The 27814-nt window shown below is 52.2% G+C and overlaps 4 protein-coding genes across 10 annotated transcripts; 2 read left to right on the forward strand and 2 right to left on the reverse strand.

Moving 5' to 3' along the window:
- Positions 1–39: 39 nt before the first annotated feature.
- On the reverse strand, positions 40–6917 carry KBTBD4 (kelch repeat and BTB domain containing 4). Of its 7 annotated transcripts, none has more exons than XM_059142255.1 (4): positions 6786–6917; positions 5243–5860; positions 3151–3257; positions 40–2712 (listed from the first exon to the last, which is right to left on the reverse strand). In XM_059142255.1, the coding sequence occupies exons 1-4, from the start codon at positions 6802–6804 to the stop codon at positions 1852–1854; spliced, it is 1605 nt and encodes a 534-aa protein (XP_058998238.1). In that variant the 5' UTR covers positions 6805–6917; the 3' UTR covers positions 40–1851. The 7 variants fall into 7 exon arrangements, with proteins under 7 accessions (XP_058998238.1, XP_058998212.1, XP_058998222.1 ...); XM_059142229.1 differs by having other exon boundaries at positions 5243–5913; positions 6786–6836; XM_059142239.1 differs by having other exon boundaries at positions 5243–5856; positions 6786–6832.
- Positions 6874–12151, forward strand: NDUFS3 (NADH:ubiquinone oxidoreductase core subunit S3). Its single transcript, XM_059142303.1, has 7 exons — positions 6874–7031; positions 7142–7207; positions 8623–8720; positions 8930–9079; positions 10191–10316; positions 10451–10570; positions 11903–12151. The coding sequence occupies exons 1-7, from the start codon at positions 6950–6952 to the stop codon at positions 12068–12070; spliced, it is 810 nt and encodes a 269-aa protein (XP_058998286.1). The 5' UTR covers positions 6874–6949; the 3' UTR covers positions 12071–12151.
- A 735-nt stretch (positions 12152–12886) lies between these two features.
- Positions 12887–15748, forward strand: FAM180B (family with sequence similarity 180 member B). Its single transcript, XM_059142317.1, has 3 exons — positions 12887–13429; positions 14308–14378; positions 14603–15748. The coding sequence occupies exons 1-3, from the start codon at positions 13345–13347 to the stop codon at positions 14996–14998; spliced, it is 552 nt and encodes a 183-aa protein (XP_058998300.1). The 5' UTR covers positions 12887–13344; the 3' UTR covers positions 14999–15748.
- A 472-nt stretch (positions 15749–16220) lies between these two features.
- Positions 16221–20389, reverse strand: C1QTNF4 (C1q and TNF related 4). The gene is made up of 2 exons (XM_059142284.1): positions 20280–20389; positions 16221–17348 (listed from the first exon to the last, which is right to left on the reverse strand). Exon 2 carries the CDS (start codon positions 17341–17343, stop codon positions 16360–16362), a length of 984 nt encoding a protein of 327 aa, XP_058998267.1. The 5' UTR covers positions 17344–17348; positions 20280–20389; the 3' UTR covers positions 16221–16359.
- Between the last annotated feature and the right edge of the window lie 7425 nt (positions 20390–27814).

The following is a 27814-nucleotide window of genomic DNA, read 5'->3' on the forward strand; positions in this document are numbered from 1 at the left end:
AGGAAGTCACTCCTTCAAAATTCAAAACACACACACGTATCCCTTCCAAAACTTTTATTTGTATGAACAGTTCCTAGCTCTTGGCTTACCTTAGGGCTTTTAAAAGAGTAAAGACCTTATATACTTAAATTTGAAAAAAGTTTCTGCTATTAATCAGAAATAATATTATTTCTTTCTGGCTTACTCCTTGGAGTAAATAAAACATAAAACCAAAGTGTTAGGCGCCCAGGTGGCTCAGTCGGTTGAGCATCTGTCTTCGGCACAAGTCATGATCCCAAGTCCTGGGATCAAGTCCTACACTGGGCTCCCTGCTTGGTGGGGAGTCTGCTTTTCCTTCTGCCCCTCCCCTGCTCGTTCTCTCTCTCTCTCTCTCTATCTAATAAATAAAAAGAAATCTTGAAAACAAAAACAAGAGCAAAAAAACCAAAGTATTCACTGGGTATTTATCCCAAAGATACCAATGTAGTGATTTGAAGGGGCACCTGCACCCCAATGTTTATAGCATTAATGTCCACAATAGCCAAACTATGGAAAGAGCCCAGATGTCCATCGACAAATGAATGGATAAAGATAATATGGTATATATATATATATATATATATACACATCTATACATACAGTGGAATATTACTTAGCCACGAAAAAACCCTGAAACCTTGCCATTTGCAAAGACATGGATGGAACTAGAGGGTATTCTGCTAAGCGAAATAAGTCAATCAGAGAAAGACAATTATATGACCTCACTGATAGGCAGAATTTAAGAAACAAAGCAGAGGATCATAGGGGAAGAGAGGAAAAAATTAAACAAGATGACACCAGAGAGGGAGACAAACTATAAAAGACTCTTAATCTCGGGAAATAAGCAGGGTTGCTGGAGGGGGTGTGTGGGGGGGAATGCGGTGACTGGGTGATGGACACTGGGGAGGGTATGTGTTGTGGTGAGAACTGGGTATTGTATAAGACTGATGAATCACAGACCTGTACCCCTGAAACAATACAGTCTAAGGAAAAAAAATAAATAGCATGTATATTGAGGAAAAAAAGAATACCTCCAGGGGCGCCTGGGTGGCTCAGTCGTTAAGTGTCTGCCTTCAGCTCGGATCATGATCTCCAGGTCCTGGGATCAAGCCCCACATCCAGCTCCCTGCTCAGCGGGAAGCCTGCTTCTCCCTCTCCTACTACCCCGCTTATGTTCCCTCTCTGTCTCTGTCAAATAAATTTTTTAAATCTTGGAAAAAAAAAAAAAGAAAAAGAACCCCCCCCCCCCAAAACAAACAAAATCCCAAAGTGTTGATTTCCTGAGAGAGAGGTGAGAAAACACGAGATGCAGTGTCCTGAATTCTAGAGTTGGTGCTTGCTGGTGAAGGACACCTTCAGCTTAGACCATTCTTCCAACCAAAGCCTGAAGCAAAACTCTAACACTTAATTCTTTGTGGAAAATTACCAATTAGCCACTTTGCAGGTTACAGAAAAAAGGAAGATGGGGGCATTTTCCTTTTGTCCTGGGATCAGCAGTGCTTCTACTTGACATTGATCAGGGAACGAGAGGCGGCTGTGCCTATGGTCTGAGAAATGGCTTGCTCGGAGCCATCTGCAGGGAGGCACAGGATTACCAGGGGACAGCATAGGACAGATGGCCTACTCTTGGAGCAGCCACCTGAGCAGCAGCAGTCTAAAAAGCCCCAAATGAAACACCCTTATAGGTTCAGGAAAGACTGAGGTGCTGCCCTTTCTAACATGTGCCAAAAAAATAACATAGTACTCTGATCAGGGCCCCAAGGACTTTGAATTTGGATGGATAGGTGCTGGAAAACGGGAAGGTAAAAGTCAGCTGCTCTTCCCCCCACAGCCTTAGGCCAACACAAACTGCAAATTAGTTAGTAGCACCTTAATGCCTCTGGTGACAGTTACAGCTGATGTGGCAGGGTCAAGCTTGTAGGTGTTAGCATCCCCCTTTTTATATCGGTCCCGAAAAACATAGATGCTTCCGTTACAGCTGGCGATCTTCCAGAGGGATGGGGCAGAGCTCCAGGCCTCAGGAAGGCAAAGCCGGGTAAAGCTGTCTAGCAGGGGATTGTAGCACACCAGGGAGTCCCCTTCAGCCACGATGAACACTAGATCCTTATGCACAGCTGCATGCATGCGACCTGCGAAGGGCAGAACATAGGGCTTCACATGGCATTTGTCTGTCTCTGTGTCAAAGCACTGGATGAGTCGGGAAGGTTTGGTAAAGAAGTCCAGGTCATTCTCCTCCCCGCCCAGTAAGTAGATGATCCCGTTAAGGTTGGCACCAGCAGCCCCTGACACAGCCACCTCTAGCTGCGTTGTCTCTGTCCAGACGTTATCACCTACCCGGTAATAGATAACTGCATTGGAGAGGGTATCCTGCAGTGTCTTGCCACCCAGTGAATAGATAGCATCTTTCCCAGGCACAGACACCAGGGTGTGCTGGAGCCGGTCCCGGGGCAGAGGCGCACACCACTCCCAGTCCACAGTGGCATTGTTGCACTTCCACATGCGCCGTGGGATGGACCCTCCCACCACGTATAAGTCTCCACCATGCTTACAGGCTGCAGTGATCTGGTGGCACAAGCTGTTTTGGCCACTTACACTGATGGAATCATCTTCTGCACAGTGTAAGGACACAGCCAACGAGTGGGTACGAGATGACTCTTTGCCGATCAGATAAATGTGCACATTCTCCCCGATCTCCTATTGGCAAAATTAAAATCATAGATGACATCTATCAGTTCTAGGCTAAGGCTCAGCTGAGACACCTACCCTTAAGGTTCTGGACCACACACGTGAATCCTGCTCTAACCTACTACCCTCAAGTTACTGTGTGTCATCCTGATGTTCTCCAGTCACTTTCAGACATTCTATGCTGGGGCAGAGAATATGTTGTTTTCATTCCGAGCGGGTGCTTTAGAAAAAAAGTGCTTAGGATAATGCAATAGTGAAAGTAGTTCTCTCAAGGAACTTTGTGGAGCTCAGAGGCTGGTGGTTTCTGGGCTCATGCAGACATCCTCCTCCCCAGTGCTTAACTTTGAGCCAGAGATGACTCATTCACCAGCTATCAAAGAGGCCAGATTAATAGCTGGAATGCATAGATATTATGGTGTCCCAACCCTACAGAGAAATCTGCCTTACCTTCAAGCTAGTTCTGAGTGACTCCGCAAAGGCCTCTCTTTCTTCTTTATTGAAATTGATCCAGGCTTCTATTGCCTCTGTTGGGTTCTGGGAACATGGAACTCCATCTGTGAGAGTCAAAGGAAAGACACGGTCAATGGCGATCCAATAACCCAAAAGGGAAATTTAGAGCCAGTGTGAATCACTTTGTTGGACTATCACTCTGTGTGTGTGTGTGTGTGTGTGTGTGTGTGTATAAGAAATAAGCCTAAATTGCTTACCTCGCTTGCACAGTCAGGATTGTTTTTTAAAGATTTATTTACTGGGCACGTGGGTGGCTCAGCTGGTTAAGCATCCGACTCTTGGTTTTGGTTCAGGTCATGATCTTATGGTTGTGAGACTGAGCCCCACATGGGGATCTCTGCTTAGTGCAGAGTCTGCTTCAGATTCTTTCTCCTTCTCCCTCCCCTTCTGCTCCTTCCCATTTGCACCCTCACATATGCACTTGCTCTTTAAAATAAATAAAATCTTCTAAAAAAAGATTTAAGAGAGCATGCAAGAGCGCAGGGGGAGGGGTGGTACAAAGGGAGAGGCAGAGAGGATCTCAAGCAGACTGACTCTTTGCTGAGTGCAGAGCCCCACATGAGGCTTGATCTTACAACACGAAGACCAGGACCTGAGCTGAATCCGTGAGAACAAAGCTCATCAATCAACCCACCCAGGCACTCCCAAGGTCAGGATTGTTAAAGTTGGCTCTTCACTTAAAATGTCTGTTATGTAGATATCTTTTTTTTTCCCCTCAAAACTTTTTAAGATTTTGTTTATTTATTTGACAGAGAGACACAGCAAGAGAGGGAACACAAGCAGGGGGAGTGGGAGACAGAGAAGCAGGCTTCCCGCTGAGCAGGGAGCCTGATGTGGGACTCAATCCCAAGACCCCGGAATCATGACCTGGGCCGAAGGCAGACACTTAATGACTGAGCCACCCAGGAGCCCCATGTTTTTGTGTTTTTTTTAAAGATTTTATTTATTTATTTGACAGACAGAGATCACAAGTAGGCAGAGAGGCAGGCAGAGGAAAGGAAGCAGGTTCCCTGCTGGGCAAAGAGCCCGATGTGGGGCTCGATCCCAAGACTCTGGGATCATGACCTGAGCCGAAGGCAGAGGCTTTAACCCACTGAGCCACCTAGGCGCCCCCCCATCTTTTTTAAAGATTTTATTTATTTATCTGACAGAAAGAAAAACAGACAGCGAGAGCAGAAACACAAGCAGGAGGAGTGGGAGAGGGAAGGCAGGCTTCCCGCCAGGCATGGAGCCCGATTCGGGGCTCAATCCCAGGATCCTAGGATCATGACCTGAGCCAAAGGCAGAGGCCCACCCATCTGAGCCACCCAGGTGCCCCTGTTATGTAAATATCTTAAGTCATCATCAATTTACTTAATCAGTCTCATAGGTACAGGGAAAGTGCAGGATAGATGAGAACATTTATATACAAAACAGCTCCTCACTACCTTTTGGGGATAAGCACTGCTTCTTTTTTTTTTTTTGATTCAATACTTGTATATAGCTGACCCTTAAAAAACACGGATGGGTGGGTACGCTTATATGCAGATTTTTTTCCAATAAATGCAGTATAATATTGCAAATGTATTTTCTCTTCCTTATGATTTTCCGAATAACATTTTCTTTTTTCCAGTTTTATTCTAAGAACACAGTACATAATACATACAACACACAAAATGCATGCTGATTTCTTATGCTACTGATAATGCTTCCGATCAATAATGGGGATTTGTTAAGTTTGAGGGGAGTCAAAATTATACATGGATTTTGACCATGCAGAGGCCGCAATCCTTATCCCCACACTGTTCAAGGATTAATTGTGCATCACAAAGTACTGCTTTTCTTTTCCAGGGTTCTTCCTCTGGAAAGGATTGCCTATGACAGCAGCTAAAAATCTCACCTTGGTCTCTAAAGGATCTAAATTCCTACCAGGAATAATAATGTCAATTAATACCAGAAAGCCTGAAGATTCCTTTCTCCTGAACTAGAATCTCCACTAAAGATCATACCCAACTAGTTGAGTATGATGTGCCCCTCTACCTCAACTTACCCGAGATGATATCAGTGAGTAGGTGGTGGGGCAGGTGGAGAAATTCCTCTGTGCTCTGCAGCTGGGCCAGGTGGGCCTTGGCACAGTGTTTGGCAGCAGTGTAGAGCTCAGGATCACTGTGCCTATCTGCCAGCCACATCACCTGAAGGCAGTTCCCCACCTGCACTGTGCGGGCCAAAAACCGAGAACATTCCTCAAAGAGAGATGTCAGTTGATACATGTCTGACACCTCATAAATTTCCTGTAGTTCTTCAGCTCGAAGTTTCACAGTCCCGTGGTAGATATAATCCACCAAGAGCTGGAAAACCGACTCGCTGACATCCTGCAGTACAATCACTCGGTTGTGAGCCTCCTTCAGGTTCGAAGTGAACATGGACCGGAAAAAGCAGCTCTGAGCTGAGAGGACCAGTCGGTGGAGCTGAAACTCCCGGCCTTCCACTGAGATGGTGACATCAGCAAAGAGCTCTTCCTCCAGACACAGTTTCATGATGCCCTGAGCCACACGGCCGGAGTGTGACCTATCTTTAAAAGTGTAGTTCACAAAGTAGTTTTCATCCATGGATGCTCCAGGCTCCTCTGGTGATTCCATGGTAGCCAACTTCTCTCTCTGCCAGCTGTCTGCAAAGCAACACCACCCTGAGTAATGGGGAATCCACAGTCTGTGAATCCAACTGCTCAATTCGGGGAGGGAGAAGGTAAAAGAGACAGCAAAGTGGGTGGGGATTGGCCTTAGTCCTAATGACATTTTAGCACCTCTCCTCTAACCAAAACTGAGTTCATTCTCCTGCACTGGCACTCCATCCCTAATGAAATCAGTAAAATATCCTATTCTTGGTGTTTCCCTAAGAAAACAGAATATTCCTTTCCATGATCTAATAAAAGCCTTGGAATTTAGGCCGACATGTGAAAGCCAGGCGCTGGCGGAAGCTTATGATCTTAAGCCTGGCAAAAAGCCTTACTAACCAAATGACTATTGGGCACAAAACTAGTGACGTTCTGGGCAGCAGAACCCGACAAACAGACCCCCGCTTTCCTGTGGCAAAGGTCCCTCTTCCCCCGCGAATGGAGTTCAGACCTCCCAAAATGAGGCTTGCCCTGGGATATCGATTAGCCCCACATTTTCTCTTTTCTGCTTCTCTCCTGCACTTCCCTGCTCGCCCTAAAGACTCCCCAAGACTCCGTCCCAGAACGCGACGAAGCCCAGTCCTCCCTAGCCCGGGGCATTAGTAGGCCCTTCGCCTTGAGCTGTGTCCCCGCGCCACCTGGAGTCGCCTAGGAAACGGTCGCTAGGGAAACCGTTCATCTCTCCACCGCCCCCGACTCCCCTCCACACCCCCTTCCCGGCGCCCGCCGGCCCGCGTCAAAAGCTTAGCTCCGGGAGCGGGGGAGGGGAGTGGAATGTGGAACCCAGAACTCCCGCCCCTTCCCCTCCTCTCACCCGTCGGGTTCTTTAGGGTCCTCGCTTTCTCTCCAGCCTCTGCCACACCAAACTAAGATCACCTTCACCTCACGGTTTCCCCACCTGCCTGCCTCGGTTTCTCACCTGCCTTCTCTCCTTTCATTCCTAAGCCCGGAATCCGGAACCTCTGCTTTCCGCCCCGCGTCCGCCCGGAAGAAAATCAGACACACACTTCCGCTTCCGGTCCGTGCCCTTGGGGCTCCGTGCCCTGTGGGTCTTGCCTTGGCTGCCTGCTTACATCGGGAAACATGGCGGCAGCGGCGACGGCGGCGGCGGCGGCGGCGAGGGGCTGGTGGCGGGGCCTTATGGGGTCCGTGGCGCTGGCCAGGGGTAAGCCGGGGGCAGCTGGCTGCGGCCCGGGGCGGGAGCGGAGGCGCGCTTAGCGAAGGGAGCCCATCAAGCCTCACTTCACGCTTGTGTCTTTTTATCTTCCGGTGCAGGGGCCGGGCGACCTTCGGTGCTGTTGCTGCCGGTGAGGAAGGAAAGCACCGCGGCCGACACGCGCCGTGAGTATGTGCGGGCCGGGCCCTTCTCGGGACTGTAGGCGGGGGACCCTTCATTCTTTTCGTCAGGTGTTTGCCCTGGGATGCCCTTCCCCGTGTCCTCTGTCAAATCTATGCTTGCGGAGACCTGACTGTAGTAGGTCTCATTCTGCGAGCGGACTCGGGCTCTCCCTGTGTTCTTGTGTCTCCCTGTTATGGCCCTGATTACCCCTTGTCCGTTTCCGTGATTCCTTTTCTCTCTGATTAACTGTTAGCTCTTAGAGCCATGTTAAGATAGTAGCTCACATTGAGTACTTGTGTGTTAGGCAGCTTGCTAAGTGGTTTAGCGAATCATTTTATTTAGTCTTCAGAACAATCCTAGGAGGTAGATAGCATTGTGATCCTCCTGCTGTGGATTAGGAAACAATTCAAAGAAGTAACTTGCCCAGAGTCACAGAGGTAGTGAGTAGCGGAGTAGGCCTGCCTGCTGCCAAAAGCAGAGAGCACTTAACCATGGTGTGTGCACCCTGTGATGTGTGGGTACTCAGTGACTGAGGGATGCATGAATGGGTGTACGGAGATATATTACAATCAGCATAAGCAGAGTCAGGAGACCTGGCATTTCCCCCTTTTGGACCTCAGTTTACTCATCAGTGGGGGGAAAAGTTTTGTTGTTGTTTTTTTAAGATTTTATTTATTTGAGAGAAACTGCAACACAGCAAAAGAGAGAAAGAGAGCGTGAGTAAGGCGGAGAGGGAGAGAACAGAGTGAACCAACTGAACCACCTAGGCACCCCCCTCAAAAAAGTTTTCCACTAGATAATCTTTAAGGACCCTTCAGCCCTGAAGTTCTTAGTTTGAGAACCTGCTGTGAGCCAGGTGCTAAGGAGATACAAAGAAGCAAAAGTCCCAGTTCCCACTTTAAAGAGTTCCTGGTCTGGTAAGAGAGTTGAGATAAGGGGCACCTGGGTGGCTCAGTGGGTTAAAGCCTCTGCCTTCGGCTCAGGTCATGGTCTCTGGGTCCTGGGATCAAGCCCCACATCGGGCTCTCTGCTCCACAGGGACCCTGCCCCCCCCCCCCGCCTACTTGTGATCTGTCAAATAATAAATAAATAATAATAAATAAATAAATAATAAATAAAATCTTAAAAAAGATAATATGCTGCTTTAGCAGAAATGTAGGCGTTGTGAAGGAAGAACCAGGGAATAGCTTTGAAAAGAGGCAAATACCCCAACTGCAGTAATAAGAAGAGTCTTTGTAGATTCTGAGGTGACATTTTTCCAAAGTTTTCCCTGGAAGAGGAATTCTCCACCTTCCCCTTCTTCAAGGTTCTGCAGGGAGCCCTGCTGGGAGACAACACTGCTTGTGAGCCCGAGACTGAATGCAGGGGTGGCTGCTACTTTCTCCATTCCTTTGTTAAATATGCCTTCTCCTTCCAGCCACTGTCAGACCACGGGATGATGTGGCCCACAAGCAGCTCTCAGCATTTGGAGAGTATGTGGCTGAAATTCTGCCCAAGTATGTCCAGCAAGTTCAGGTAATATTCACAATGGTTGTTTGGTCATGGGTCAAGAAAGAACCATGTTTTCAGGGCATGTAGGAGTAGGCAGCCTCGGGTCAAAGTAACCAGTCTCTTCTGTGCCACTTGGTGTTCTTTCTCTGTTCTAAACCAGGAGACTCCGGGTGAAGTTAGCTGCTCTTTCAAGAGCTCTTTATTCCTTCGTTTCTCCCTTTTCATGTCTGCAGGTGTCTTGCTTCAATGAGTTAGAGATCTGTATCCATCCTGATGGAGTCATCCCAGTGCTGACTTTCCTCAGGGATCACACCAATGCACAATTCAAGTCCTTGGCTGACTTGACAGCAGTGGACATCCCCACTCGGCAGAACCGTTTTGAGGTCAGCTGGGAAATTTGAGATTTGGTGGGTAAAGAAGAGGGACTACAGGTCCTAGAGTAATAGCTACCAATGGGAGTCGCAGGCCTCCCTAGTTTTAGTTCAGGTCAAACAGTACAACACAGCAGTTAAACTAGGGCCACAGATCAAGCAAACCTCAAGTTTGAGTCCTAGCTCTGCCACTAATAGGCTACATTTTTAACTTCAGACATTTTAATTTTTCTAAGCTTAAGATTTCTTTGTTTCTTTTTTAAGGTTACTTATTTTTTTGAGAGAGAGCACGCATGCACAAACAGGGTAGGGACAGAGGGAGAAGCAGACTCCCTACTGAGTGGGGAGCCTGATCCCAGGACCCTAAGATCATGACCCAAGCCAGAGTCAGATGCTTAACCTATCAAGCCACCGAGGCACCCCTAAGCTTTACATGTTCAAAATAAGAATAAAATTGTCCCTACCTCACAGAGTGGTTGTGAGGATGAAATGAGATAGTACAAGTAGATATGAGATAGTACAAGTAGACTTCCAGCACATGGTATGTTCTTAATACATTTAGCTGTTGATATTTACTGATCATCTATTTGCCAGATCTTGGGATTAAAGGGGAAGTAATACCCAATACCTGCCTTCAAGGAGTCCCCCCAACTCTGGTGAGGGAGAAGGACACATAAAGAGCTGACCGTGATAACATGTAATGCGTGATGTTAGAGGATAGGAGAATACGGGGGGGCACTCAGTTCTGTCTGGGATGCTCTGAAGAAGGAAGGAGTGAGTGTTTGTGCTGAACCTTCACGGATGACCAAGAGACGAGGAATTAGCCCAGTAAGGACTGGGGCTGGGAGAGGGGAGACCAGAGTCATCCCAGACAGAGGGAACAGCATGAGCAACGACAAACATGCTGACATGCTAAGCTCCAGCGTGGCTTAGGCTTTCAGAAGTAGTTCTAAATAGAGGAGAATCTTGAGGTTTTTGAGCTTTAGGACAGAAGACACGTTCCAGGTAGAACCCTAACCCACCTTGTATCCTCGTTATTGGTGTTCTCATTCGGGGACTCTCCCCACCCCCCACCCAGACCCTGTGGCCATCTTGGTCTTCCAGCTCCTTTTGCTCTCCCTAGATTGTTTACAACCTGCTTTCTCTGCGCTTCAACTCTCGGATCCGTGTGAAGACCTATACAGATGAGCTGACACCCATCGAGTCCACGGTTTCTGTGTTCAAGGCAGCTAACTGGTATGAGAGGGAGGTGAGTTACTGGACATGGCAGATCCTGTCTCTAGGCCAGAGTTGCAGAATTGGCTGAAACTCTTGTGTGCAGTGCCTCCTCAACCCTGTGTTGGTCATGATGGACTAGCTGCCTGAGGCCTCTTTTTTTTCTAGATCTGGGACATGTTTGGAGTCTTCTTTGCTAACCACCCTGACCTAAGAAGGATTCTGACAGACTATGGCTTTGAGGGACATCCTTTCCGAAAAGACTTTCCCCTGTCTGGCTACGTTGAGGTAGGAGGAACCATGGAACTGGGGCAGCAGCCTCAGTGAGAGACTGGCAGGGAACCTGGGATATTGGGCATGGCAGGAAATATGGTCTGTGTATTGTGGTGGGCCTAAGAGCATAGGCTCGGGGCGGGAGAACATAGGCTCTAGATTCAAATCCTAGCGTCACTTCTGTAGTCTGTGGCCTGTTACTTAATTTCTCTATGACAATTTTCTCAGCTTCAAAATGGGAACAGTAGTACTTAACTAATAAGATTTATGGTGAGTTGAATGATGTATGTGTATAGCCTGGTGTCCTGTAACTACTCAGTTGACTTTAGCCATTATCATAATGATCATTTTAATGACCAAGGCAACCTTGAGGACACACTTCGTCTGTTCACAAGATTTAAAAGCAAAGTGGGATGTGACTTGATCGGTAATCATGTGCGTGGACACTTGGTGACAGAGGCATTTTACCCTGCCCTGGACCTCTGAGAAGGCAGCTGACAGGGAGGACACTAAACATTTAGCCCTTGAGAACGCTCAGAGGCAGGATAATTAACATGTGACTACAAAGGCCTTATGGAGAATTCCAGTGCTTTGCTTTACCACCTTTGTGCTACAGGTTATTCATAAGCAGGAAGACGGTCTATTGCATACATACATTTGTGATTTTGTAGCAAAGTAACTTTTCAGAAATGTTGAGATAGTAGCCATCCACCTTTTCTCCTCTGTACCCAGAAATGCCTGTTTTCTCAGTGTTTTGCCTGGGCCCCTTTGCTTCTCCAGCTGCTTCTGGTTAGGGCTACTTCCCTCTCCTCGTTTTCACGGTCTCCCTTATCTGGTTGCCTCTTCATCCACCACCGGTTTGTCTTTACCTTATCCAACTGATCCTCCCACCAAGAAAAGCAATCCCAAATTTACTGCCTTGCATCTTGAGTGATAATGCCAAAAGCTACATGGTCGGAACTTGAGTGCTTGCCAGTTTAGGGTCACTCTTTTCAGCCACTGACTTGCTTCCTAATCCTGGGCTGATGCTCACCATTTCTTTATAAGGATGGATAGGTAAGCATAGTAATTTGTGCTGGAAAAGGAGCTCAGAGTTTATGTGAGCATGGTGAGCAGGGGAGCCTGGCTGGGTGACAGCAGGCCATTTTGGACTAAGGGTGGGATGTGACTTGATCGGTAATCATGTGCGTGGACACTTGGTGACAGAGGCTGGGATCACACTCAAGGACAAAGAAGTAATGCGGTTGGTGAAGTCACCTGTGCCCTTGGAAAAGGAGGCTCCTTAGCGGCTCAGTAGCTCTGAACGAGGTCTTCCACAGTACTTAAGCCTGTCTTTCTCTTCCGCAGTTACGCTATGACGATGAGGTAAAGCGGGTGGTGGCTGAGCCAGTGGAGTTGGCCCAGGAGTTCCGCAAGTTTGACCTGAACAGCCCATGGGAGGCTTTCCCTGCCTATCGCCAGCCCCCTGAGAGTCTCAAGCTTGAAGCAGGAGACAAGAAACCTGAAACCAAGTAGCTCCAGGGAAGGCATGTTGATAATAGAAAGCGCTTTATCTATAACTGAGCATCCCTGTAAATAAACTCCTGAGACTAACCACTTCTTGTGTGCTTAATGGTAGAAATGAAGCTTGACTTGGGAGAGGGGAGATTCAGCAGGAGTTTTTTCCATCTTCTTTAAAGTGAATACCAACCCAGGAATCTCTTTTAATGGGATTAAGTAGTACAGTTGCAGACATGGTGACCTGCAGGCCTGGACGTCCTTCTGAGAGAGGGACTCTGGAGCTGAAATGGAAAGTTCTCACTGTCTGCAGGGCTTAGGATGGGTGTGGCACGGCGTCTCCTGAAAGCTGGAGGGCCCTCAACAACTGCAGGAGAAAACCCCTTGTCACTGCAGACTGGTGGCAGCTGATGATCGAGGGGTCTGGGTGGAACCCGGGAAACCCCCACCCATCCCATCCAAACATCCATAGGGTTCCATGAGCCAAACTCATTTTTGAGTCTTGAACCCCGCATCCTGCTCCCTGCAATCTAACAGCCCATTATGTTTGGTCTAAGGTAATCTTTCTAGACTCCAGCCAGAGCTAAGAATGTTGTAAGCAAGCAAAGGAGGTCCCAGGGCTGGCGCAAAAGATACTCAGAAGCTGCAGATCTGTCTTCTGGGTGACAGGACTCGACTCTAGCCAGCCTGCGATCTGTATGGCTGGTGGCTGAGTGCCTGAGGTGGAAGTGCTCAGCTCTGCTGGTCCATGAGACCACCCAGCCAGCCCATCATGTAGTTGGAGAACCACTGCAGTTCCAGAACCAAACTTTGCAGCTGGTGCTGTTGGCTGCTGAGGGGGTCCCTGGAGGCTGGGCTGGGCTGGGCTGGACTGGGTGTTAGAGCCTGAGCTCAGCTACAGGATATTTTGGGGGTGAGGACAGATAGTAAGGTAGTGTTACTGCCTGGGCTCTTTCCTACCTCTTGGGAGGGCCAAGCTAAAGCTGTTTGCTACCAGGCATCGTTTTTCTAGTAAGCAAGCATCCCGCCCATCTGGACCAGAATAGGCTGAGGGCTTGAGAAGCCGGAGCCAGGCTCCTATTGCCAGCAACTTAAGATTCCACATTTCCACGAGACGGAAGGTCCTGGGAAGTCAGAACCAGCCCCTCCCTGTTTAGCATTGAAGATTGACACACAAAATAGGGAACGCCTGAGCAGCCTGCAGTGGAAAGTTGGAGTCGTGTTGTGTGACGGGCGGATGCAGGAACAGAGAGCAGCTGGGGAAGAGGAAGACTGAGAGGACGTGGTGGGGTATGGCTGGGACCATGCAATTCCTGGCTTGGCTAATATTAGCCATTTGCCTTCTCCCTGGGGTGACTACAACCCAGCACCATCCAGGTACGGGACTTTAGGGTGGGGTGGATGGGAGCCAAGGAATGCTGCCTGCTGATAGCAGTTAAAGTTGGTTCTATCTGAACCTAGCAGGGCCTATGCACTGTGGGCACGGTAGCAGATTAACCTACAGCAGGCTTAATAGTCTGGGCCCTCACCCTGGAACCAGAGAGGTCCAAATGAAGGGAGGTAGTCCCAAGTGCTCTCAACACCAGCCCTGGACAGAGGTGGGCAGTGCCCTTATTCTAGATGTGCAAACAGGACCTCTGGATCTGCCCTGGGCTCACGACCATCATTCTAAGGACTGGGCAGCACACCAGAGTATGAGATGAAAGAAGCTGCAGCAGACAACCTGCCTTGCCTGGCTTCCCTGCCTTCTGCATAATCACTACTGAGGGGCAAGGAAGGAGCAGATTTCTTCCTAAAGGGGTCCTCGACCCTTGGGGAGAGTCACTGGCACTGTCTTAGGACACAAAGTCCCAGATGATTATAGGGAGGGGAAGTGAAGTGTCTTGTGACCCAGTGGTTGGGAGTTCTTTGCCAAGGGAACTGTAGAAGTCGAAGGAGGAGTCCTGGACATTTGCCAAGGTGCTATCTGGGTTTGGGATGATGATTTGGGGATCACTAGACCTATGCCTGTGAGGGTGAATGTCAGTGTGTGTGTGTGTGTGTGTGCACGCGCGCGTGCTCGTGTGCGTGTGTTTAAGGGAAGGGGTACATGGGATGGTCTTCCTGGTTTTGTAGATAGAAGAATCTCTAGGCACCTCTAAGGGGTGGCTCTGGGAGGCTGGGGTATTCAGGGTGGAGCTTGGCAGGGACCTCTGGGAGGCTGGGGTATTCAGGGTGGAGCTTGGCAGGGACCTGATTCCTTTCTGCTGCCCCAGGGCAGCCCATGGACAGCGCCAGCGTGGGAAGTGGCCTGCAGGAGCCAGAGGCCCCGGAAGTGATGTTTGAGGTCTTTCCTCCAGCCTGGGATATGGGGGAGGGAGTGTCCAGAGGTCCCTAAGCTCAGGGTTGGGAAGGGGGATGTCTTAAGCTAGGCCTGCTGGGCAGGGGGGTGGGGGGCAACCCAGCATGGGTCCTATTGCCTGCTTATGCTCCCCCCACCACCCAACCCACTCTTGCTCCCTGCCCAGCCTCCCAGATCCCAGCCCACCCCTTACATGGCTCCCCTTGCAGCTACTCTGGGCTGGGCTGGAGCTGGATGTCATGGGGCAGCTGCACATCCAGGATGAGGAACTTGCATCCACACGCCCAGGCCGCCGACTCAGGCTCCTCCTGCAGCACCACGTGCCCAGTGACTTGGAGGGTGCTAAGCAGCGGCTGCGGCAGTTCCAGGATCTGCGGAAAGGGCCTCCTCTTAGCCCTTGGGACTTTGAACATCTGCTTCTTACAGGCTTGTCCTGTGTCTACCGGCTCCATGAGGCTAGTGAGGCTGAGGAGAGGGGTCACTGGGCCCAGGTCTTCGCCCTGCTAGCACAGGAAACACTCTGGGACCTGTGCAAGGGCTTCTGCCCCCAGGGGAAGCCCCCATCTTTGGGGCCCTGGGCCTTGATCCTTGACCTCTTTCCCTGACCCTCCCCTTTCACCTACCAACCCACCACTGCCCCCCAACCCATGGCCCAAGCCAGACCCATCCTGGGCAGTGGCTTCCATCTGGCACGTGGTCCTTCCCACTGTGTTCAGGTCTCTGGGCTTGGATTGTACCCTGGAACCCAGTTTACCCCTTCCCCATTTTCTTCCCTGAGCCCTGGGAGGGTAAAAACCTGGGTCTCAGGCATCAGGCACAGAGCTAAAAAGCAGGACTTGCAGGTGTGTGTTGGGGGTCAGGGTTGAGAAGTATGTTCAAGAGATGCTGAAAAGAAAGCCACCCCAAGGAAGGCTAAGTCAGATGCTCCAACTCCTACCCTGTCAGTCTGGGACAAGTCTTGCAGAATCTATGGGGACCCTGTGAATGTGCACCACCCAGTCCTAACTTACATACCCCTTTTAAATCCTAACCAGTGTTCTGGAGTCCCTGTGCCCCATGTTCCCCGTCTAGACTAGAATAGACTGGACATTTTTAGTTTGGTCTGTTGGAGGAGTGGAGGTAAGCAGGTGGAAGCACGTTACCTTTCCTTGGGGGGGAGGGAGGGGTGCAGGGGTGGAGGTGTGCGGTGGAGGGGGTGGAGGAGCAGGTGTTTTGGTCCATTTCAACAAGGCTCAGATGAACACCTAGGAGGGGGAAGAGAGGCTGCGAGGGGACTGACTGAGACAAGCTGAACCTGGCTGATGTAGTCCTGATTCTGTGTAACTGTCCCATAAAATGTTCTGTTCTGGCCTGCAGCCTGTGTCTTTTTATGCCCAAGTAAGTTGTTTAACCCCTGCCCTGGGCGAATCACCGTCCCTGTCCTGGGAGGGCAGGAGGTGGGGCAACCAGATATCAACCGCTCATCCCCCATAACCCTGCTAGAAGAAGGAACGTTCTGTTTCCTTGAATGCCGTACTCCTCGGAAAGGGAGCAGGGTGTGGTCCCTTGTCACAAGAAAGAACCAGCTGCACCCAGAGTGACGTCGTAGGTCTGTGGGAAGGAGGTAGATGGACTGACTGGAAAGGAACGTGAAAGGGAGTCCCTGAAGGGGTTGGGCGAGTCGGGTTCCGTTCAAACACATTCCCATCTCCTCGCCCACCACCCAGGGCCTGACCGGATCCTGCCCTCGGCCCTCCGCCCCCCACCCCGGTCTGCAGTAATCCGTGCCTTCCCGCCCCGCCGGAGACCACGGCGTCGCCGAGAGGACAGAGAGCAGGACCCCAGGCGGACAGGCGCCGGCGCAGGCCCACTTTATTGGCAGAGTCAATGGGTCGTCATGCTCGCGCCAGCGGGTCGCTCGGACCGCGCGGCCCGGCTCCGCATGCACGCCCCGGGCCGCCCCGGGGCTCGTCTCCCCGGGCGGGGCTCAGAGCTCCGGGGGCCCGAGGCCCGGCTGGCCGGCGGGCGCGAGGTCGGGGTACACCAGGAAGCCGGAGAAGGTGATGTACTTGCCGTGGTTGCTGTAGGCGCCGTAGCCGTCGTGGTCGTGGCTGAGCAGCCAGACGGCGTCGCCGCGCCGCAGCGCCAGCATCACGCTCTGGCTCTGCATCTCGCGGCGCCGCGACGCGCCGTCATCGTAAATCATGGCCTGCACCTCGTCGCGGTTCTTCATCAGCTTCACCGACAGCGTCTTGCGCGGCAGCTTGCCCAGCGTGAAAGAGAAGAAGTAGGCGCCCGGCAGGCGGCAGCGGAACACGCCGGCCGCCGCGTCGAAGTCGCCGCCGATGTTGACGAGCTCGGTGTCGAAGGTGAGCGGCCGGTGCCGCGGCCCCGGGCCCGCGTCGGAGCCCACCAGGCTGCGCGTGCGCGCCGCCGAGAAGGCCGAGCGCGGCTCGGGGGGCGCGGGCGGCCCGCGCGCAGGCGCGTCGGCGTCGGCGTCGGCGTACACCAGGTAGCCGCTGAAGGTGGCGCCCGGGGCGCCGAGCGCGTACTGCGGGGCGCCGTGCAGCCGCAGCCACACCATGTCGCCGTAGTCGAGCTGCAGCATGGCGCTCTGGCTGGCGGCGCGCCGCGCGCCGGGCCGCCGCTGCTCGTCGAAGGCCAGCGCCTGCACCTCGTCGCGGTTGCGCACCAGCATCACCGACAGGCTCTTGTGCGGGGCCTTGCCAGCCGTGAAGGAGAAGAAGTAGGCGCCGGGCACGCGGCAGCGGAACTGGCCCGTGGCCGCGTCGAAGTCGCCGCCGATGTTCACGTACACCTTGTCGAAGGTCACCGCCATCTCCGATGTGCCCTCCAGGGGGGTGGTGCGTGCCGCCGAGAAGGCCGAGCGCAGCTCCGTGGAGCCCGCCGCGGCGGGCCCCAGGGCCCAGCAGGCGGCAGGGCCCAGCAGGCCCAGCAGGAGCAGCAGCATGGTGCCTGGGAGGGGAGGCAGAAGGGGAAGGAGATGGGGCCTGTGCAGGGCTGCCCGCAGACGCCCAGAGTTCCGAGACTGGGAGGCGCTGTTATTTTCACAGCCTGCCCCTGACCCACAACGAGGACTCTGTTTCCTAAGCAGCTGGACCAGGTCAGCCGTTCTCAAGCTTCAGCGGGCCTCAGTGTCATGTAGACGGCTTACTAGAACACACGTTGTTGGGCCCGCACCCCCAGGGTTTCAGTAAGTTTAGGATGAGGCTTGAGAATTTGCATTTCTAACAAATTCCAAGTAATACAGATGCTGCTGGTCCAGGGACCGCACTTTGAGAACCAGAAGATTAAGCCAGTGAGACTCCTCTTTTTTTTTGGGGGGGGGGCTAAGAAACGAACCCCTTTCTCAAGTGAAGGCTCACACACCTGTATGTAACACAGATACAAGCAGAGATGCTTTGGTGGAAGGGGCCTGTAACCCATCAGCTGGGTTTACCCCCTCCCCACCTTGGCACCACAGAGGGTGGTCAGGGCATCTGTTTCTTTCAGCCTGATTTGCTAAATTTTCCTGTGGCTATTCTATGAACCTTGGCCTCCCCCTCACTCAAGCACTAGTTCTCTATACTGATGGCCAATGTTTCAACCCCCATATGGACAGGAAAGGAAATAGCTGCTCAGTGACCCCTTTCCTGGCCTCTGACCCACAAGAGTCAGCCACCACTTTGGACCTCTGGACTCCCCAGGGGCCCTTCTTGCAGCAAAGAGGTCAAAACAGCTGGGCTTTGACATAGCTCTGTCTTCACCCCTCAACCTCCCACGGGTGAAATCAGAGTAAGACTGACTCTTTCCTCTGGGCTTGAGGGCTGGTCCCTGAGCAGAAGAGAACCAGAGGCTCCCGTGAATAGAGAGGGGGAGCAACAAATACAACAAAGCTTTGACAAGGCTGTGAGGTCAGCAGCTTTGTTCCTCAGTAGTGGTGGAGGGAAAGACTGACAGCTAGACCTGGGCTCAGTTCCTGGCACTACCACTTAAACGTGTGAAACCTTTGGCAAGGTCCTTAACTTCTCTGGGCATGGCTTCTTTTATGTAAATAGGGAGACCTGCCTCAGTCTTACTGTGAGGATGCTCTGAGGTGGCAGGTACAAACCCCATTTGTGAATGGTAGTGTTGCCCAGGTGTGCAGGTACTTCTCAGCCTTGAGAAAAGTGATCTGGTCAAGTTCTTGACATGAGGAGTTAGGAACTCAGTAACTCCTACCCCCTGGGAGCTTGTGAAGGCAATGCTTAACTCCATCATGCTTCTGTAGGGCATAGGCTTTGGAGCTTGAATACCCAAAGGCCCTGAAGTGGAAACAAAGTGGGAAAGAAAATGAGCTGGCAACAGCCTGGGAATTACTCCGGGAGTGTGTGTAGCTCTGCGGCTCTTAGAGACACTGGGGGCTTGCTGAGAAGGACTGCCAGGGGCAGAGCTCGCTCCACAAGGACATTCGTCTTCGGGTAGGTGGGCACTAGAATCTAGCCCACATTCTACTTGCCCTATAGTGTAGAGCTGCTGCACCTGGGGAAGTGTGCCTTTTTCTAATTTTTATAATAAAGACCCCAAGTCCCTAACCCAGTTGAACCTTCTCTCCCTACGGGGGAGGGACCTTTTGTAATTCCTACAAAGGCACCCCATGGGGTAGGATACCCTTCATGAGGGCAGGGAGGAAGAAGGGGACCCATCTACAGTGATGAAGATTGCACCTCCTGAGTACTCCCTTTCATAAAGCTCTTTGGACACATCTGGTCTTGCAGCAAACCTTTGAGACAGGTGGGCCCTCTCCCACTTTATAGATGAGAAATTCAGGCCCAAACTAGGAAAGAATTTTGGCCCAAGGTAATCATGCACACTGAGGCACCCTTGAACCAAGGTCTTTTGACTCCAGATTCAGTGTGCCTTCCTCTCCACCACCTTTTTTCCTCATAGACACAGATATTTCCAGGGAACCTGTCCTTAGCCTCGGTTTCCCTTTTTTTGGAAAAATAGGAGAGAGGAGAAGTAGAATAAATCTTGGGATCCAGGGTGAAAGAGAAAGAAAGCAAAAAGGAAATGAAGCCAATGAAACAAGCAAGAACTCTAGCGTTTTGCCTTCTGGGAGTATGTGAACATCTCAGCTCTTCTAACCCTACTCCTCCCTCTAGCAGGTCCTGCCCCAGGAGCACATGCCCACCCTGCCTTCAGCAATCTCCCTGCAGAGTCTCGTGCACTCCACGAGGGCCAGAGGGTCCTCCTGTGTGTACAGTCCTCGGCCCCTGCCCATTTCTCACCAGCACTGCCATTTCCCAGATCCCTAGGTCCCCATCCTTCCTTAGACCCCCTTCCCAGGGCCGGTCAGAGGTAGGAGGGTGTCAGGTGGGCATCATAGCTCCAGGAAAGGAAATGGCTGTTCCTAGCTCTGTCCAGGTGAGGCTCAAAATAGTCATCTTCAAAGAGACAAAACTGGGACACGGAGACCTGGGCAGACCCAGAGCCGCGGAACCGACGGGGGCGGTGCCGCGATGTCAGGCGAAGGGGATCTCAGAGCCCCTCTCCTCGCCAGACCCCACTCCCTAATTACCCCCTCCGTCAAGCCTCTCTAGACCCTCTTCCCACCTTGAGAGACCCTCATGTTCCCAAGAAGATAAGCCCTCGTTTTACAGAAGCCAATTAATCCTTCCTCCTGAGAAAAGAAATCCCTCGGGAGGAGGTACCCTAGACACCCCCCCCCCCCCGCCCGCCCCCCTGCCCTCCTGCCAACCTTCCTTCATCCATCCCTTCCGAGTGAAAACCCTTGAGCCTCTTTCATGAAAAAGCTCTCAGGTCCTGCTTTTCAGCGATCAAGGAACCCGATTACCCCGGCGCCTTCGCCCGCCCCCGCTTCCACACGGGAGAAAGCTTGGCTCCCCGCCCCGGAGCTGCCCTCACCTGGCTGGGGGCGGCGGGCGGGTCGGGTCCGCTCCGAGCCAGCGATCCGGCTCGGGGCTGCTGGGTCCGGACTCCGGGCTCCCGGCTCCGCGCGGGCGCTGGGGCTGCGCACTGACCGCCCGCGCTGCGGCGGGGCCGGGCCTGGTGGCGGCGGTGACGGCGGCGGGGCGCTGGGACCCTGGGACCCCGGGGCGGGCGCGAGGCAGCGAGGCGACAGGGAACGAGGACGGCTGAAGAGCAAAGGCGAGCTGACCGGCGGGAGGAGCGGCAGGGGAGCCGCGGGAAGGGGGAGAGAGGAGGAGAAAGGAGAGGGAGGGGCGCGCCGAGGAAGGGGAGCCGCGCAGGGCCTAGGGGCACCGCACCGAGGAGGCCCCCGCGCAGGCTGCGCCGAGCCCTGGGCTCTTCCTCATCCGTGACCTCCCTGGAGCTTGAGGCTCTGGTTCCACAGAACACACATCATCAACCCAAGTTAGCAGACGGGGAAACTGAGGCCTGAGGCAGAGGACAAACTGGGGGTGGCTCAGGGCACTCTCTAGACCGGCCTCCTCCCCGGTTTGAGGAGAGGGGACTGCCGCAGAACACAGACTGGACAAGCCCCTGGGCAGCAAGGACAGTGGAAGGTGAGATTTTGGCTGGGACAGATGTCCAGGCTGAATGGCACTGGGGGAGGGGGTCTGAGGGAACGAAAGGATAAATGGGTCAATGTCACCAGTAAAGAAAGAGCTTGGAGTGACCTAGTTTCTCTTCCTTGCCTCCGAATCTGAAAATGCCCATAGATAGGAAGGAAGGAAGGAAGGAAGGAAGGAGGAAGACCAAGCCCCCAGACATCGGTGGGTCGGCCTGGACCCCCTGCGAAGGGGATGCAAAGGAAGGTCATCCTTGGGGCAGAATTGAGTTTTGGCTGACTAGGCTGCTTCCCCAGTGCCCACAAGAAAGGAGAAGGCACTGGGTGGGCTCGGAGGGCCCATTGCAGAGGGACACTACCGACACCTTGCCTGCCTGGGGTGAGGGTAGCAGGATCCAGCCAGACATCAGGACCAGGAACAGCTGTCTTCCCATCTCAGCACTCACCAGAGAACCCCCCCCCCACCACCACCATTGGCCTCCTGGGTTTTGACTCCTGCAGCCATCTTGGACTCCCTCCTCAGGGCTGCTGTTCTCTCCCAACAGCTGTGGGGATATGCACCTTCCTGGCACTCAGTAGGTGTTGACTGAGTGGATGGCTCTAGAAGGGCCCTACTCTCAGCTGCCAGGAGCTGGTGCCCCCCGTCTCCCTCTGGTCGATTCGTAAGGCCTGCGCTCTGGTCGTGGCTCTGCCACGGACCCTGTGTGTGGACCCAGAGAAGCCTGGCGCCCTGGGAAGCCGTCTGCCCTCTGGAGCTTTCCTTCTGGAACTCTCAAAAACTCATGTGACCCCAGTTAGTCGAAGCAGGTTAGTTCTCATGAAGGCGTTGATAACGATGATGGGCTCATTAAGTTTTCTTCAGGGCGTTAGATGAAGGATGAATGCGTACTTGCCTCAACGGAAGGAAATGAACAGAGGCATTTCATGCTGGGCACTGGGGATATTTGGGGGCCTCGGGTGAAGTACCTGTCTAGCCCTGGTTAGATCACGACTGTGCCCTTCACCGGATTCAAAAGCTTGGGTCCGGAGCCTATGGGAAGGCGTGAGGCAAGGGAAGAGTGGGATGAACCACGCAGGGATGTGGCAGGAGGGCTGAGGAAGGCGGGATGCTGACTTGTGTCAGCCACAAGCCGGTTAGAACACTGGTCCTCTTCTGGACCAGAAGGGTGAGGCTGCCATCTTGAAAGTGCCTTTTGAAGTGTCATTCCAATGGTGGGAGGGCAGGGAGGAAGGCAGGGTTCTCTGGCAAGACCATTATATCCTGGTGGGGGCCTGGCTCAGGCTGAAAGCCATTTGATACTTTCCCTGGGTCCATAAAAAGTTCCACAGGAGCAGTCAGGGTCAGGGAGACAGGTGGCTGGGGCAGAGGACAGCAGGGTTTGTGTTAGGGGCCACTGGGAAAGAGATCTGGAGAAAGATGATGCCCCGAGCTGGTGGGTGACTAGGGCAGGCTGGAGTGGGGGACACGGGGGTGCCAGAATGGAAGGAGCAGGTGAAAAGAGCCCTGGGCTATGTTGTACTTCCTGCCTGCTCCCACTCTGTTGTGTATTGATTATAACGCAGTAACAATTTTAATGTTCTCCTTTTACTGAGTGTAGCAGATACTATTAGTGACCCCCACCCCCAGGTCGACCCGGAGGTCATTGGCTGACAGTTCCTGAATTTGCTTCCAGTCTCTCCCGGGACCTTCTTGGCTGGGAAAGTGAGTGTGCGGCAGGCTGCAAGTGGAGAATTAACACCCCTGGGGGAACCCGCAAGCAAGCAGGGTCCAGAGTTCGTGGGTAAACCCTATGGGTTTCAGGCCCTCGGTGGGACAACTCCCGATTGTCATACACATTCTGGTCTAAGAGGCTCCAGTGTGAAGTTGAAGTCACCCATGGGAAAAACCCACTCTTCTCTGTTTGCTTTATTTGGTTTTCTCCCTTCCTTGTCTCACTTCCCTACTCCTTCACCCTGCTTCTTGGGATTAACTTTTAAGTAAACTACTTAAAAAATCTTTGTCTCGAAGTGTGCTTTTAGGGGAACCCAAACTAAGACAATGAACAATACCTGTGTCTTAAACTGTGGTATGTGCTTTTCCACATCTGTTCCCTTATTTAATTTTCTTAACATCCCCTGAAGTACATACCATTAACCCAATTTTATGAATGAGGAATGAAGTGGTTATGTGCAGGGAGAGGAGGGATTGAAACCCAGGTGTGCTTAGCTCCAAAACCTGATCCTTAACCACTGTGTTCAGCAGCCTCCCTAATTCTCTGATCCTCTTTGGATCATATATTTTCATCTGTAAAACAAGGGATGGGCTCTTGAGTTTATTTTATTTATTTTTTTTTTAAAGATTTTATTTATTTATTTGTCAGAGAGCGAGCGAGAGCGAGCGCAGGCAGACAGAGTGGAAGGCAGAGTCAGAGGGAGAAGCAGGCTCCCTGCGGAGCAAGGAGCCCAATGTGGGACTCGATCCCAGGACGGTGGGATCATGACCTGAGCCGAAGGCAGCTGCTTAACCAACTGAGCCACCCAGGCGTCCCCTTTTTTTTTTTTTTTTTTTTTAAAGATTTTATGTGGGCTCTTGAGTTTAAAGGGAAGCAATGTACCCGGTTTCTCCTGGGGCTAGGCATGGCCAATGAGATGTGAACAGAAGCTACTGGGAGAGAAAGTGCTTGCAAGGAGCCAACTCATTTAGAAAACCCTCTCTTTTGCTATCCCTTTTCTCTTCCCTCTTCCTGGAATGCATACATGAAGTCCGGAGCCCCATTTGCCAGCTTGGGCCAGGAAACACCAGTGAAGGGTTTTAAGGCACAGTCTTAAGGTAGGTGCCCGGGAAGGAGCTGAGATGAAAAAGATCTAGAAACCCTGCCCTCAAGGAGCTAATCATTTAGTGGGAGTGGCTGGATCTGCATGGAAAGAACCCTAACAAGGTGAAAGAGATCAGCCTCCAGAGCTGAGCTGGTAAGTGCTAAGAGAGCTCAGGGAGGGAGAAATTCCACCAGCAGTGTGTGGGGTTGTATGGGTGTGTAGGGAAGATGTCACAGAGGGGGCTATTTCTTTTTCTTTTTTAATTTAGCTCTTTTACATTTTTTAAAGATTTGATTTATTTATTGGACAGAGAGAGATCACAAGTGGGCAGAGAGGCAGGCAGAGAGAAAGGGGAAGTAGGCTCCCTGCTGAGCAGAGAGCCCCATTTGGCGCTGGATCCCAGGATCCTGAGATCATGACCTGAGCTGAAGGCAGAGGCTTTAACCCACTGAGCCACCCAGGCGCCCCACATTTTTTTTTTTAAAAGTAAGCTCTACACTCAACATGGGGCTTGAGCTCACAACCCTGAGATCAAGAGTTGATGGTGTCCTGACTGAGACAGAGACAGAGAAGGCTATTTTTAAATAAGGCAAGGATTTGGCAGTGAGGTGGAAGAGCAGGGGTGGGATCCCATCAAAGGTAAGAATATGAGCAAAGGTGTGAGGTGGCCTAGACAGGGCTTGGGGAGGAAACCTTCCATGACTCAACTCCAGGGGGGAAGGGTTTGTGATGGGAAGGTATGGCAGGTCAGGTGCATGCCGAGCTCAGGATCTCAGACTATCCTGCAGCAGAGGGGACAGAGCTCCGAGCTGTATTTTAAGATTACTCTGGCTAAGAGATAGGGGACATAAGAAACGCCATCAGGGAGACCTACAAGAAGACAAAGTGTGCGGATGAATCTAAACTACACAGGGCTAGTCAGAAAGGAAAAGCAAGGGAGGAGACAACCCGGAGAGAGACTGAGAGAGTCCAAGAGTGACAGAGAGAGCACCCGTACAAGCTCACAATTTAATTAGCTTCCTGGCTTGCCAGTGGATTATGGGGGAATTAACAGAGCTCGGTGTCTAGGGACCTTGCTGGGAGTTGAGGGGAAGTTAATGAGAAAGACAACAACATGCCCCAGGGAGAAATGAAAGAGGAGGAAGTGTTAGCCCAGCAGAGATGCTGGCAGGAGAAACAGATGTCGGGGCTGCAGTCTCTGACTTCCCCAGAGATTTCAGTCCTCTGGGGGAACAAACATTTAGAGCTCCTGGGTGGGGGTTCTAGCCCCATTCCCCAGGGTTCCAGTTCCTCTGAGTGCCTGGTAAGTAAGTCTGGAATGGGAAAGTTGGGGGCACCTGTGAGGGCCAGGTTCCCAACTCTGCTGTTGTTGGGTCCCCAGTGTTGGGTCCCCCAATAATGGGTCCGTGATTAAAGGAGCGAGACTGATACAAAGCTAAGGTTAAGCAAAGCTTTATTTCTCTCCAAGCATCGCGAGTCAAACTGACTGGCCGGGCCCTCGCCTCTTACAGAGAGCGCGACCTCTCCCTGCCTCACAGACTAACTTTAATAGAGCAAAGGCCATGTGGTTGGGCCCGGCCACACACACGTGGCCAATGAGATTACAATTCACCCCATAGCAGCTATTTGAACTAGCCTATCACCTTGGTCAGAATTGGTGCCCAAAAGGTGGGGCCCACACTCCTTGGTAGCTAGGGAGACAGTATGCGAGCTTTACAGATTGAATATCTCCACCTGACCTGACCCACCCTTGTATTTGGGCTTTATTACCTGGGACTGGTTTCCCGGACTTGCTTTTTTTTTTTTTTTTTTTTAAGATTTTTTTTTTTTTTTTAAATTTATTTAGTCAGAGAGAGAGAGCGAGAGCGAGCACAGGCAGACAGAGTGGCAGGCAGAAGCAGGCTCCCCGTGGAGCAAGGAGCCCGATGTGGGACTCGATCCCAGGACGCTGGGATCATGACCTGAGCCGAAGGCAGCTGCTTAACCAACTGAGCCACCCAGGCGTCCCCCAGACTTGCTTTTAAGTAAGTTTCCCCTTGGCGGGTGGGGGTGGGGCGGCTGGGGCGGTGGTGGGGGCAGGGTCAGTTTAAGTTTTACTGCATAAACAACAAAATGGCTGTTCAACCGAGGTGGGGCCGCTCTGGCTAAATAGGCCCTTACACCATGACCTCTCCCCAGAGGGGGACTGAGCTCCAGCCCCCTTCAGCACATGGGGAGGTTGAGGCTCGGGATGGGGAGGTGACCTACTCTTAGCAGACATGGCAAATGGCATTTTCCAAAGACAGCTACGATAGTATTTCCCATCCACCATGCTCTTTTCATCCCGGTGACCTTGTCACTCCCCTCTTAAGAGGAGGACTTGGGTTGGGTTCTAAAGGGAGATACTGCTTGTGCCCTGTGCTCACTCCCTCTCCAAAGTCTCTTGATGTGAGAAAGCCCAGGCTGCATGGAAAGGCCATTTATGAAGATGTGGTGGCCAACAGCCCAGGTCTGGACCAGCTACCAGATTTGCAGGATCTGGTGAAAGATGGAAATGCTGGGCCTCTTGTTCAAAAATCAAGGGTTTGAAGGGTGACCATAGAGCATTCAGCCACGCATTGAGCCCTGTGAAGGGCAGGGCTCGTGCAGCTGGAAGCTGGCCTGGACCCCAGCGCGGAGGCTGCAGCATCAGCCGCTCACAGCCTGAGGAGGCCTTCGAGAGGATTCCGCGCTCAGCCAGCCACCCTGACTGCCGTGTGTGTGGCAGGCTGGCAAGGGACACAGAAGACTGTTTTATTTTTTTTTAGAATAACAGATTTTTTAAAAGATTTAATTTATTTGACAGAGTGGGAGAGAGAGAGCACAAGCAGGGAGAGCGGCAGGCAGAGAGGGAGAGGGAGAAGCAGGGAGCAGGGAGCCCGATGCGGGGTTTGGTCGCAGGAGCCTGGAATCATGACCAGAGCCAGAGGCAGACACTCAACCAGCTGAGCCACCCTGGTGCCCTGAGAGGATTGTCCTAAATCAGAACTTCTGGGTTATTAGAGCAGCAGACAGCTGCAACACTGGGGGAGTCAAAACTGGGGTGAAGATGTAGGACGTTCACTGAGTTTCTCCCCAAACCCAGGCTCATTCTCTGAGCTTTTGTTCCAAGTTCTCTTTGACCCGTGCTGATGGAGGGAACAGGAGGTACAAATAGCTCCAGACCACCATCAGAGCCCCAAATCCCTTCTGTTTGGCTATGGAATGCCATATGTTGACACCATAATTGACACATTCTTGGGGGACGAATGTCAGCTTTTCAATTGGAGGAGGCTGGGAAAGACCCACTCTTCTTGGAGCTAACAGTGGTGGCCGTGGGCCTGGCGGGAGACAATAGTGTCCATGGGCTGCAGGAGCCTCAGGGAGTGACGGTGGCTGGAGAAGAGGACTGGGGGGAGAAAGGAAAGGTATGTCCTGCCGCAGCGGGTAAAGGAGAGAATCCCTGTAGCTCTGTGGTGTCTTTTTTTTTTTTTTTTAAGATTTTATTTATCTGACAGACAGACATCACAAGCAGGCAGAGAGGTAGGCAGAGAGAGAGGAGGAAGCAGGCTCCCCGCCGAGCAGAGAGCCCGATGCGGGGCTCGATCCCAGGACCCTGAGATCACGACCCAAGCCGAAGACAGAGGCTTTAACCCACTGAGCCACCCAAGTGCCCCTGACCCCATGGCATCTTGATCCCTGTTCCTGACAATAGTGTCCTTTGATGACAGACATTGCATTCTGATTCTGAACATGCGTGTGTGTGTGTGTGTGTGTGTGTGTGTGCGCATGCACGTACAGTGGTGGCAGCAGTGAGGTGGGGGTTGAATCACTTTGCTTGTGTTTACCCAGCACAGTGAAACGAGTGGGCAGATCGGGAGAGTCTGGACTGATTGTGCAGGGGGACAGCTTGGGATGGAAACCCAATCCACAACCCAGCTGAGTGGCGGTTGGAGTAGGGGGAAGGGGCAGGGAGAGACAAGAGTGGTACAGAGCAATTTATCCCTGCCACCTCAGTTTTTTTTAAAGAGTAGTAAAGGGGCCCTTGGGTGGCTCAGTGGGTTAAAGCCTCTGCCTTCCGCTCGGGTCATGATCTCAGGGTCCTGGGATCGAGCCC

The sequence above is a fragment of the Mustela lutreola genome, chromosome 1 (genome assembly GCF_030435805.1).
Source record: "Mustela lutreola isolate mMusLut2 chromosome 1, mMusLut2.pri, whole genome shotgun sequence".
Taxonomy (NCBI): domain Eukaryota; kingdom Metazoa; phylum Chordata; class Mammalia; order Carnivora; family Mustelidae; genus Mustela; species Mustela lutreola.

What these genes read in the sequence shown, in the direction of transcription:
- KBTBD4 (XM_059142247.1), bottom strand. An exon ending in ACTCACTGATATCATCTCGG is followed by an intron (nt 3,258 to 5,242) that starts GTAAGTTGAGGT and finishes TGACTCTCACAG; the next exon opens with ATGGAGTTCCATGTTCCCAG. An exon ending in CACTCAGAACTAGCTTGAAG is followed by an intron (nt 2,713 to 3,150) that starts GTAAGGCAGATT and finishes TTTTGCCAATAG; the next exon opens with GAGATCGGGGAGAATGTGCA.
- NDUFS3 (XM_059142303.1), top strand. Translation starts at nt 6,950, where the DNA reads ATGGCGGCAGCGGCGACGGCGGCGGCGGCGGCGGCGAGGGGCTGGTGG. An exon ending in AGTATGTCCAGCAAGTTCAG is followed by an intron (nt 8,721 to 8,929) that starts GTAATATTCACA and finishes TCATGTCTGCAG; the next exon opens with GTGTCTTGCTTCAATGAGTT. An exon ending in CTAACTGGTATGAGAGGGAG is followed by an intron (nt 10,317 to 10,450) that starts GTGAGTTACTGG and finishes TTTTTTTTCTAG; the next exon opens with ATCTGGGACATGTTTGGAGT.
- FAM180B (XM_059142317.1), top strand. Translation starts at nt 13,345, where the DNA reads ATGGCTGGGACCATGCAATTCCTGGCTTGGCTAATATTAGCCATTTGC. An exon ending in TACAACCCAGCACCATCCAG is followed by an intron (nt 13,430 to 14,307) that starts GTACGGGACTTT and finishes CTGCTGCCCCAG; the next exon opens with GGCAGCCCATGGACAGCGCC. An exon ending in CCCCGGAAGTGATGTTTGAG is followed by an intron (nt 14,379 to 14,602) that starts GTCTTTCCTCCA and finishes CTCCCCTTGCAG; the next exon opens with CTACTCTGGGCTGGGCTGGA.
- C1QTNF4 (XM_059142284.1), bottom strand. Translation starts at nt 17,343, where the DNA reads ATGCTGCTGCTCCTGCTGGGCCTGCTGGGCCCTGCCGCCTGCTGGGCC.